General features: G+C 44.0%; 1 protein-coding gene across 3 annotated transcripts in view; it reads right to left on the reverse strand.

Annotated features, from left to right (window-relative positions):
* Positions 1 to 9,230, reverse strand: part of PIKFYVE (phosphoinositide kinase, FYVE-type zinc finger containing) — a 108,870-nt gene extending 99,640 nt beyond the window's left edge. For all 3 annotated transcript variants that reach the window (XM_087919653.1, XM_087919652.1, XM_026707762.2), the window contains exon 1: positions 9,043 to 9,230. In XM_087919653.1, coding sequence (XP_087775779.1) covers positions 9,043 to 9,125 — 83 coding nt within the window. In that variant the 5' untranslated portion in view covers positions 9,126 to 9,230. The remainder of the gene's footprint in view (positions 1 to 9,042) is intronic.
* Between the last annotated feature and the right edge of the window lie 2,421 nt (positions 9,231 to 11,651).

The following is an 11,651-nucleotide window of genomic DNA, read 5'->3' on the forward strand; positions in this document are numbered from 1 at the left end:
CGGGTGGAGGGAGCCAGTTGGCTCTTTTTCCAATTGATAAGGAATCCGTGGGCTTGGAGGGCGGAGAGGGTAGCCCTGGTGTCCCTCTCTGCCTGGCGTTTGGTGGAGGAGAGGATGAGAATATCATCCAGATAGCAATGGAGGCATACGGGAGGGCTTCTGAGGTGAGCTGCTAGAGCCGCGAGGACCTTAGTGAAGGTCCTCGGGGCCGATGCTAGACCAAAGGGGAGGGCCACATATTGAAAGTGAAGGTTGTTGTAACAGAATCTGAGGAATTTGTGGTGGGAGGGCCAGATTGGGATATGTAGATAGGCTTCAGAAAGGTCTATAGAGGATAGCCAGTCTCCCTGCCTGGTACCCAAGAGGATAGATTGCAAAGTGTGCATCTTGAATTTGCGCTGAATTAAATGACGGTTAAGACGTTTTAAATCTAAAATTGCTCTCCATCCCCCAGAATGTTTGGGGACCACAAAGAGGTGGGAGTAAAATCCCCGCCCTCACTGGGCTGGGGGAATGGGTTGGATGGCCTGAATGTCGAGGAGATGGTGGATGGCGGCATCCATCAGTTGGCATTTGGCGGGGTCCCTTGAGGGGGGAGATGTCATGAGGGGGCGGACTGAAACTCAAGGGCGAGACCGAACCTGATGGTGTCTCTAACCCATCGGAGGTGGATGCATCCCATTGGGCGGCGAAGTGTCTGAGGCGGCCACCAATGGGAAGGGAGGAACGTACACTATCTGGGACAACGGAAGGGTCTTCCCCCGATCCCCTAAAGGGTTTCCTATAGTTGCCGCCCCTTCTGTTTCTGTCGCCCGTGTCAGTTCGATCCTGGGTTTGGGATCGGAAAGAAGGGGGTCTCGGGTATCTGGGCGGAAAGGGGGGCTGATAGAAGGGACGGGGGAGCCTCTCCGAAAGGGCTGAGGGCCTCTTGGTTCTGACCTCTGAAAGAGGGAGGGAAGAAATTTTTTCTTACTGCGGCCCTCAACCAGCAGGGGATCTAAGGCTGGGCCGAACAGTTTGTCTCCCTTAATGGGAGCGGTGGCCAGTTTAACTTTATTTTTAATGTCCGCCTGCCAGTGTTTGAGCCAGAGCAGGTGGCAGGCCGTAATGTGGGAGGTTATAGCTCTAGAGGAAAACTTCATTGATTGGTAGGTGGCGTTGGCTGAGAATTCCGCTGCTGCTACAAGCTTGGCTATATCCTGATGTGCACGTACGTTGGAGGGGGGGACGTGCTGCTTCAACTGATGAAGCCACCGGATTGAGGACCTGGTGAAGAAGGAGGTGGCCGTGGCTGATCTAATGGCCCAAGCATCGGATAGGTGGGCACGGCGTAAGGCCAGTTCTGCCCGTTTGTCCTCGGGCTTCAGCGCCTCCAGGGCCTCACTGGGGGTGGAGGAGGATGCTAGGCCCACAATGGGCTGATCTACCTCAGGGATGTCTAATAGACTAGCAAAGTCCGAGTCGAGATTGAAGAATCTCTTGTCCTGGCTGGAGGGCGCAGGGGGGGCCCCGGAAGAAGCCAGCTGCTTTGCCACAAGGTCTGAGAAAATGGGTGGGGCTGGGATGACCTCGGCCTCCACCACGGGTTGCTTGAATATGGAGTCCTCTGGGGCTTCCGATGTGGAGGGGGGGCGGAGGGAGACTGGGGAAGTAGGCCAGAAATGTTTTTGGCCTTAAACAGAAGGGATTTGAACATGTGAGGCTTGAACAGCCCCACGAGTGGAGGTTGGTCGGGGGAAAGCCTTCATCCTCCGACATCTCCCCCTCGCTCAGATCTCCCTCTAGGAGGGGCTCGCTGTAGCGGGAAGATCCCATCTGGGATTCCTCTTCCTCTTCCCTGATAGTCAAAGGCCCCTTCCTCCTCCTCTTGATCCCTTTCCAGAAGAGGGCTATCCCTCTGTAAGAGTACCTGACCGATAGGAGGATCCGATCTTGGAAGGGATCTGATGGACAGAGACTCGTGTCTGGGGGCTCTTGGGGAGGAGCCGGGTCTGGACATTTGTTGCAGCCCCTCCGCAATACCCTGGCGGATAGCCAGTTCCATCCATGCTTTGATGTGAGCTGGAACCTCCATTGTGGAAGGATCCTCTTGGCGCAGACCAGCGGCCATAGGCGTGAAGGTGGCTTCAGGAGTCCATTTGGTCGGTGGTCCCGGGGCCTGATGACCCTGAGGGGAGCTGCGCCTGGATCGGGAAGAAAGGTCTGGAGGGGGGGTTGAGTAGAGGTGGAGGGAATGGAAGGAGGGAGGGCTGGAGGCACCTGGGGTGACTCCCTGGAATGCCCATCAAACTCCTTTTCCAACGCCTTATGGCGCCTTAAGGCGTCTCGCTGAGAGGCCTTGGAAGGTTCCTTAGCCTGCCTGCGCAAGTGGTAAGACTTCGATTTAGCCTTCAAAGAAGGGCGTTTAGAGGAATTGTCATCTGCCATTTTAATAAATGAAAATGTAAAAATTTCACTAGAGGCGGTTGGCTCGCCTAGAGTTCGGCCTACGACTAAGGCCGGGTGATCTCTGAGCTGGCCCACACCCCCTTTTGGAATTTAGTATATACTATGAAGCCAGGAGGAAATTACTTGAAGATAGCCAAAGGATATGAATATACAAAGGGAATTGTATATATTATTATTATTATTATTATTATTATTATTATTATTATTATTATTATTATATTTTATTTTATTTTTTATTTTTTTATGATAGTCGTTAAGATTGAATATTAATAACAAATTCTTTCTTCTTTTGGACTTTGCAACTATGCAAGCCAGAAAAACAAAGGCTGGCTTGAGTAAATGACCGAATTTGCCAAATGAACGCCTGAGGCCTGTAACAGAGAGGCCTAGCAGTAGGCCTCCAGACAAAGACTGGAGGGGGAGGGGACTGCTGAACTTCGCCCCGAGTGGAGCTGCGGGAGGCCAACGAACGTGCTAGAGCAGGTTGGTCGAGTTAGCACCCAGGAGTAGAGCTCATGACCCAAGGGGTCAGATGGGAGCTGAATCCACCACAGCGGAGTAAGGGCAAGGCCCGTCTCAAGAATAAGGAAAAATGGTGCCCAACCACGAGGCGGAGCCAAGATAGCGGCCGCAAGCTGAGCTACCAGCGGGGCCTCTCGGGACGGAAGGGAGGGCTCCTCCGGCTAGCTCAGCGTGCCTAGAGGGACTGTGAGGAGGAATTTAGCCCTTCCCAAGGTCGGCGTTCAGGTGGGGGGAAAACCAGCAGCGCCCTTGGGCGCGAATTTAGCGAGCCACTGAGGCGTCGCAGAGGCAGAGACGAGATTGATGGGGGGGGGGGCTCGCACGAAGCGCTGCGATCCCGCCCGCTCAAGCCCCTAGGAACGAGGGAAAAACCTCCCCCTAGGTCGATACCCTTTGCACAGGGGCTAGGAAGGCAAAAGCAAACCTAATTACTTGCAGGATCGATAAATCAGTAGCAACAGGAAGAAAAACCTGAGTCAGCCAAGGAGCTTTTTTTGCGAACAGCCTGTCTCTCCGAGGCTGAGCAAAAACTGGGGAACGCTGCATGGAGCCACGTGAGGGGGCGGAGCGTTCCTCAATTGAAGCTCAGCCTGTGAAAAGAGGACTCAGAAGCACCTCCCACTCTCTGGATGCTCTGAGCGGCTCGAGGGAGAATGGCGGCGGCACTCCAAACACAGCGGCAGCTCCAAACATGGAAGTGGCAGCTCCAAACGTGGCGCGGGTGCTCCAAATGGCGGCAGCACTCCAAACACGGCGGCAGCTCCAAACACGGAAGCGGCGGCTCCAAACGTGGCGGCGGTGCTCCAAATGGCAGCGGCACTCCAAACACGGAAGCTCCAAATGTGGCAGCGGAATGGGCAAAAGGGAAAGCAACAGCGGTAGGTGCCAAAGGTCTTGGGTCTGCAGCAAAGGTGTTTGGTGGGAGTAGGGAGCTCTCTGAGCTTCGCCATGATCACCCGTTAGGAGTGGCTGGTGGTGAGGCTGCCCGCGGGGTGCTTTAGATGAGGATGAAAGGGGGGGAATTAAGTCACCCCCCAAAAGACGGCCTAGCCATTTTGGGGGGGGTCAAAAAAAAAATAAGGCCTGGCCTTATTTTATGAGAAACACGGTAGTGAAAAAGGAGGAGGCGGCAGCTGCCTTGACTGCCCATGCATTGGCCTGATGTGTTCTGTGGAAATTTAATTATGTCTTTTTATCTTCAGCTTTCAGGGTCTCCACTGTGTCTCCAGACACAGTGGAGGGAGAGACAAGGGAGGCCAATGGCTCATCCAAAGCTGGTAGTTGAAGTGCCTCTGAGAGGAGGGGAGCCATATTGAAGATTTTTTAATCATTTCCCCTTGGGGTGGGAAAGGTACCTGACTGACTCTATTGTCTCTGGACAACAACGAGGAACAGCTTAGGACAGGGAATATCCTGCTGCATTATGGTTGGTTCTGAGAGCACCTTGCTGTTAGGGCCCTGGTTATCTGCTGGCTCTGCTGAAGTGCGGGACTCTGCGCCTACCTAAGCCGTTGTTCTAGCTTTGTGAAGCAATGATTTAGAGCTTCCTAAGAAGCCTGTCGTCCAGTCCCCTTGCCAACTTGAATGCTTTGTTTGGAGAATCCACATGCCTGTAGCTATTTCTTCTGAAACACGGAGCTAATTTTTACCAAAACTCTCTAGGGCCAAGACTGAGTCGTGACTGGGGTCCTGACATGTAAATGGAAGAGGCTTGGCAAAGATTGATGACTCATTCTCTGGGCAGAAAAGCATGAATCAACCCATGTGTGTGGATTCTTCAATCAGCATGCTGGAGAAACAGAGAAGAGACTTTGATTTATATTTTTATTATGGAGCACCAGGACATCTAGCCAAGCACAAATCACTGAATCATTTGCAAATTGCAGACTCCTTAACAAGCAAGTGCCTGAATTGTTCTAGCATCTTACCTTCAAGAAACTTCACATTCTTCTCCGAAGAACAATTTCTTTTCAGGAGGTAATTATCAGTAAACAAAAACTCACAAATGTACATTCAAGTGGAGGATAGACCAGAAAAAGGTATTATGTATGATATTATATCGAGAAATAGAAAACAGGAAAGACAATGTCTTTGAAAAGCTATGAGTTATTGCTAAAAGCAGGTCGAGGTGGTGAGCATTTCTTCATGCAGATACCAAGAGTCAAGTATATTTTGATGCCACCTGACTATCCAATCCCATTAGCATTTTGAAAATAAGCTAGTTTCCCAACATTTGCAGATATTTCTTTTCCTGGATCCAGATTTTACTCAATTACAGATTAATAGTTTAGACATGTTTCATGTTTCCAAGTATGAATTAAGGAAATAAAAGGTTACCATTTGACAATGTAAAAGCAAAACTATGACTAGTTCAGAGAGTAGTATGGGCAAAAGAATGTTACAAATCAGGTTAATTCTATAAGAATGTTATAAAGTTTCCAAAACAATGTAGGCAGAAAGATGGGTTGTAAGCCAAAAAGTAATAACAATTCAACTCAAAGATGATGTAATGGTATGAGGGAATGACGCAGGGAGGTGGGTGGGATGGGGAGATGCTACATAGACAAGAGAGGGCATAGCCAGCAACTGTATAACAGGCAGAGAAAGAAACTTAGAAAGGAACCTCCCAGACTTCTCATATTGTAAAACAGATGGTGGAGGATCTGTACTGCCTGATTTGCAAGATTCTGTTAATGTAGCCTTACAATAAAGTAGAATTAGCTCATCTGGTTGTGTTTCCTGTCTAGTCTACCTGGAAAGGCTGACAGACTGCAATATTTCCAAAAAAACATCCAGGTCCCTTTCTTTTCCAGAAAATAGCCACCATAGGATTTTCCATCATCACAACTGCTAGTTAGGGTTACAATGTCAGCCGTTCAAGTTAGGCAAGGCCAAAACAGACACAGCGTTGATTTCAAGAAATGTTTTTTGTTGTCAAGTACAGTAAAATAAAAGAAATCTTGAAAGTCAGAATGACTCTCTGTCCTATCTTATGTCAAACAATTACACTTTTCTGTTTCTCAGGACTGAGTAATCCTTTCTAAAAGTCCCTCCTTGTTGGTTGACTCATCCCTTCTAGATTCTCAAAGTCAGGCCTACAGTCTCTCACACACTTGATCTTCAGCAAGTACACAAAGGCTTGGCTTTTGAACCTGATAAAAATGTAGAGGAAAAACAGTTCAAAACCATTTCTGAACAGAATAATTTTCCAGTTCCTTGTCCATAACTAAGTAAGTTGTCCAGATTTTTTCCAACAACAAGCCAAAACTAGTATAAGGCTATGCAACATTTATTAAGTTCTAAAAATGTACTTCAGAACATAAATGTAGGGCTTATCCTGAAAGTACCAGCCTCTTTTCCCAGGATTGTTCAGCTGTTCCCTAAAGTTGCCATGAGAACCTGGGAAAAGATGCAACTGCTTTAAAGAACTAAAGGACAGTAAGCATTACATTCATGCCCTGCCTACAGACATTCTGAAACATCTTTCTGGAATCAAATCCAAAACATTGTACATTCATAATCAGAGTCCATAAGTATAGTACAAATACCACATGTAAAAGTATATTATATTCCAAACATATACAAACATACTGAATGTCAGTTAACCAGGCAGCATTAACTAAAAACTCTTGTTCAAAAGATTTTGTACTTTAAGAGGTAAAATAATTTAATTCAAGAGTCAAAAACATTGACACTCTGCACCTTTAACCAGAGGTTCCATCCAATTTACATCACAAACATCTAACAATAGAACTGTCTGTGTTGTTGTTCATTTGCATGTGCTTACTTCTCACAGCAAACGGATAATCCATATTTCCTCTTTCTTCATCTAACCAACAAGGCCAGGATGAAAAAAAGGTATTTCTGAAAATAATATGCAGCTTGCATAATTCCAAATTTTAATTATAACTTCCATAAATTTACCACTTTCTAGCAATCTTGACAGCCAAACATACCCTCCAATTTACTAGCTAAAGTGTAGTTGACTTCTTTGTGCTCAATGAGTTTTGGAACCAAAATAGTTAGTTTTGGGTTTAACATGTTGTGGGTTAATTAATTAATTAACTAATTCAGTAAATTATGGATCATTTAACCATGAGTTAGTATATCATGCAAACATGGTCACAGATGTCCTATACACAGCAGTTTTCATACCTGGCTTTAGGATAAATCGAGATAACAACCACTATCAAATTTTTACTTGTAAACTTTCTATGAAAAAGTAACTGCTTGCTTGTCAGACCCTGAGAACTGGACTTAATGTCTCTTAGTCTTATTCTTTTATTTTTATAAAATTCTTTTATTTTTAAACATCCCTCTCTTCTCAAGTGTTGCAGCATATTCAAGCAAAATCTCTTATTCATTCCATTTCTACCCAAAATGCTTTTGAAACAGGAAGTCTTAGGATATTATGTTATCAATGCATTATCAAAGTAATATTTATACATAATACTGTACTGAAATATATACTAAATGTTGGAGACTAGTTATAAACAGTATCTTGTGACTAATGAAAACCATAAAATTGGCATGGATTGGCCACACAAGAGCATCCATTAAGAAAATATAATTCACTTCCTACTTATTTGTTCCTTCATCACATTTGAAAATAGGAGTAAAACACAATTCTCACGCAGCCTCTTATCCTGAAAAAGTCAGATGCAGACTGAATTAATGTCAACTGTTTCATTTCTTAAAAATAATGCTAACAACCAGGATTTCAGGGAGTTTTATTTCTAGAAGGATTCCCATACTACCTTTCTAACCTCAAAACAACGCTATAGAGCACTGCACACCAGAACAACCAAGACACAAGAATAGTTTTTTCCTGAACGCCATCACTCTGCTAAACAAGTAATTCCCTTAACACTGTCAAACTATTTACTAAGTCTGCATTACTATTACTATTACAATTCATCTTCTCCCACTTATGATTGCATGAATGTAACTTTGTTGCTTGTATCCTTTTTTATTGACTCTTTACAAGTATAAATTGATTTGATTTGATCACTTATTATGTTTCCTAGTATGATTTGATTGCTTATTTGTACCCTTTGACTAATATTGTTATACCTATGATTCTTGATGAATGCATTTTTTTTTGTTTTATGAACACGGAGAGCATTTGCACCAAAACAAATTGCTTGTGTGTCCAATCACACTTGGCCAATAAAGAATTCTATTCTAAATCAGGGTAACAGCATCCTAGATTTAATGTATCCAGTTATCAATTCAAAAGGGAACACTATCTTACACATTTCATTAGAATGTGGGTGCAATATGACCTGAAATTTTCTCAGTATCCCTTATGCAATTGTAGTTCCACCCTGTTTTAAATCAAAGTGTCTCTACTAGCCTATCCCAATAGAAGCCCAACATTGGAAAACTATTGGGAAATGTACTGTGTATCAGTCACCCTTAGTTCCAAAAGTGTACAATTCAGAATAGATAGGAGCAATTTATTGCCATTCGGATCAGTGACTGTAATAAAAGCATTCATTCATTCATTCATTCACCTACGGTAATTGGCAAAGATAAGGGTTCTTACACCTTTCAAGGCACCTCAGCATACAAGGGCAAAATCTCAAACCGAGCAAAATGTTCTCTCCACTGCACAACTTCTAAAGATGCAACAATCTTCTATTTTGCAATTGTTCATTTCAGCAGAAGCTTTTGGGGAGGCTTCCTTTCCCCACAAACCACAAGAGAAGACGCGACGGCTGCTCCTTCGCGGGAGCAACACCTCGTGCCATCTTTCCCCACCCCCCCCACCCCCAGAGCCTCGATACGCCCTGCAGGACGCAAAGGCTAACTTTCCCATCCCCAAATCCGGTTTAATGAACTACTACACACCGCGCAGTAGAAAAGACGGAAGGGCACAGAAACGAGCTTTAAAAAAAAGAACTATTATGGCTACGTTCCAGCTTCACGCTTAGGATCTAAGACAGGCTGAAACCCATAAAGCTAAAAACACGGAAACTACGAGGCGACGTGAAAGCCCCCCCGCCCCTTCGCCTTTCCACTTCCTTTCCTCGCGAAGGAAAAAAATCACTTTGTTCGCCCGCCTCTCACCCGCCTCTCGGTAGGCTCCAGCAGGCTCTTTCCGTCTCCCGCCACGGATCTTCTGCGCTCTGTTCTCCGAGAGGCAATACCATCAAAGGAAGGGAAGGGTGTCAAGACGCCCGGCTAAACACAACAGCTGACCCGGCCTGGACGCGCTCCTTCCTCACCATCCACTTCCTGTTTCTTCCACCGCGAAAGCAAAGCGGAGGAGGAGGAGCTATTCCAGCGCCATCTGCACCGGCCGCCCGCAGGCAGCCCAATTGATGCCGGAACAAACCGCACACAGGGATTAATCAACGACCCTGCAATCATCAACCAAAGTTTTCTATGTTCTTCAGCTCGAGTGTACCATACTATAATGAGCGGTAACGCCCTTAGTGTGTACGAGAAAGGGGGAACCAATACTCATTGATGAAGGGGCTGGGTCTCAAGCTTTGCAGCTTCTCAATGCGACCATGTTCTCTCCCCCCCTCCCCCCCGCAGCAAAACGGGTGGTCCAATCATAGAGCAATATTACAGGGAGCGATGACATAAGAACCCGTCACTGTCAGCTCGCGTGTATGTTGAAGGAAGAAAGTTGAGGCAGCCAACAGAGAACATACCGTCATGATGTGCACGTCTCCCTTTGTAAAATATGCACCCCAGGCTCAGATTTAGTTTCTTAGTGACAATTGATCCAATAAATTCCTTTTTTCCCCCAAAGTTTTTATTTTTTACAACAAACATACGAACAAAGCAAAAAAACAAAACCCTCTTTCAATTATATACATACAGTGTGTCAGTTGGTTACAATCTTTTGTGCTATCCTTTTTTTTACCATTGCTCACAAGTTATATACTCACCTTATCGGTCTAGCTTGTGTTTATTTAATATCAATTATTAAACGTTCATTTAACTATTTTTCCATCATTTTATACGAGATATTCTAATTTTCATTATGATTTAATCTTATACATTCATCCAATGGTTATAAATTTTATATTGTATTCTTTATCAATCTATTAACTTTTATTATAAGGCTTACTAATCTATTTTGTTACCATATCTTTTTATCTGACCATTGATAAAATAAATCCCATATCATATAAAATTGCTTATCCTCGTTCTCTAATTTCAAATGTCAATTTACTCATTTTGGCACAGTCCATAATTTTCTTAATAATTTCCTCCTGCATAGGTATTTTTTCATTTTTCCAGTTCTTAGCAAATACAATTCTAGCCGCTGTTAAAACATTTACAATCAAATATTTTGATTCTTTACAATATATTTCTGGTATAATTCCCAATAAAAATATCTCAGGTTTAAAGTCTATGTGTTGTTTTGTCATTTTTTCCAACCATTGGTGGATTATAGTCCAATATCTTTTTGCATCTGAGCATGTCCACCACATGTGGTAATATGAACCAGGTATCTGATGACATTTCCAACATTTATCCGATTGATTCTTGAACATCCTCACATCCTCACAATTCTCATGGGGTAAGTGCCACCTGTAAAACATCTTATACAAATATTCTTTATATGCAGTTGACACTGTCATTTTATAATTTTGAGACCACAATTTTTGCCATTTATCTAAGTCAATCCCATATCCGAAATTTTTCCCCCACGCAATCGTTTCTTTTAGTTGTTCTTCCTCTAATTTAAACTCTAGCAAATGTCCATAAAGTTTTTTGATTACTTTTTCATCAGTACCTGTCAAAATTTTATCTAAATCAGTCAACTTATCATAGATACCTCATAGATGAATTCCTAAAGAATAGGGCATCGGTTAAACCGATGCTATATAATATCAAACCGTAGGATGCAGGGAGCTGTAATTCAGCCCTAATGCATTTCCCACAATCGTCTGTGAAATCTTATAAGCCAATTACCCACAGCTAATGTCGGACAGGTCCAATTTGAACACAAAACCCAGCTAATTTGGGGCATTTGAATAGCAGCACTCTTCAGTTCTCCAGTCTATATAAATCAGGGGTCTTCAAACTTGACAGCTTTAAAGCTTGTGGACTTCAACTCCCAGAATTCCTCCTCCAGTCATATTAGCTCAAGAATTCTGGGAATTGAAGTCCACAAATCTTAAACTTGCAAAGTTTGAAGACCCTTGATATAAAAGAATAGGCTTATGAAGTCATGGAAAACTTGCTGCCATTAACACTTCAGAATTATAGGGATAATACCTGATGTCCATTCCACATCTACAAGGAAGGAGTCAATGTTCTGCATTGTCTGCTTCAGTGTTTGACAATTTTATAAGATATGTGGACTTCAGTTCACAGAAGTCCACATATCTTAAAGCTGTCAAGGCTGAGAAACTGCGCTCTGCTTTTTCCTGAGGCCTGAATATGTAGTTAGACAAGCAAACATGACTTCTGGAAAGTCAATCATGTGATTCCTTCCCATGACACCCCTTAATTAATTTCTTGCTTTCCTTTTTCTCATACAAATTGGCTTGCATGGGGACGAATTAATGACACATTGCGGGAAGGAGGCCAGCTATCTGAGTGCAAAGCTTTCAGCGTTCTTGTATGTAGAAAAGTAGGCAAATGTCAAAATAAAGCCCAGCGGATTCTCTGCTTGTGCTTGAGAACTTCTGTTCGCTCACGACCAATCAGGG

This window comes from Pseudonaja textilis, chromosome 1 (assembly GCF_049901715.1).
Source record: "Pseudonaja textilis isolate UNSWEBS1 chromosome 1, rPseTex1.2, whole genome shotgun sequence".
In the NCBI taxonomy this organism is placed as follows: Eukaryota; Metazoa; Chordata; class Lepidosauria; order Squamata; family Elapidae; genus Pseudonaja; species Pseudonaja textilis.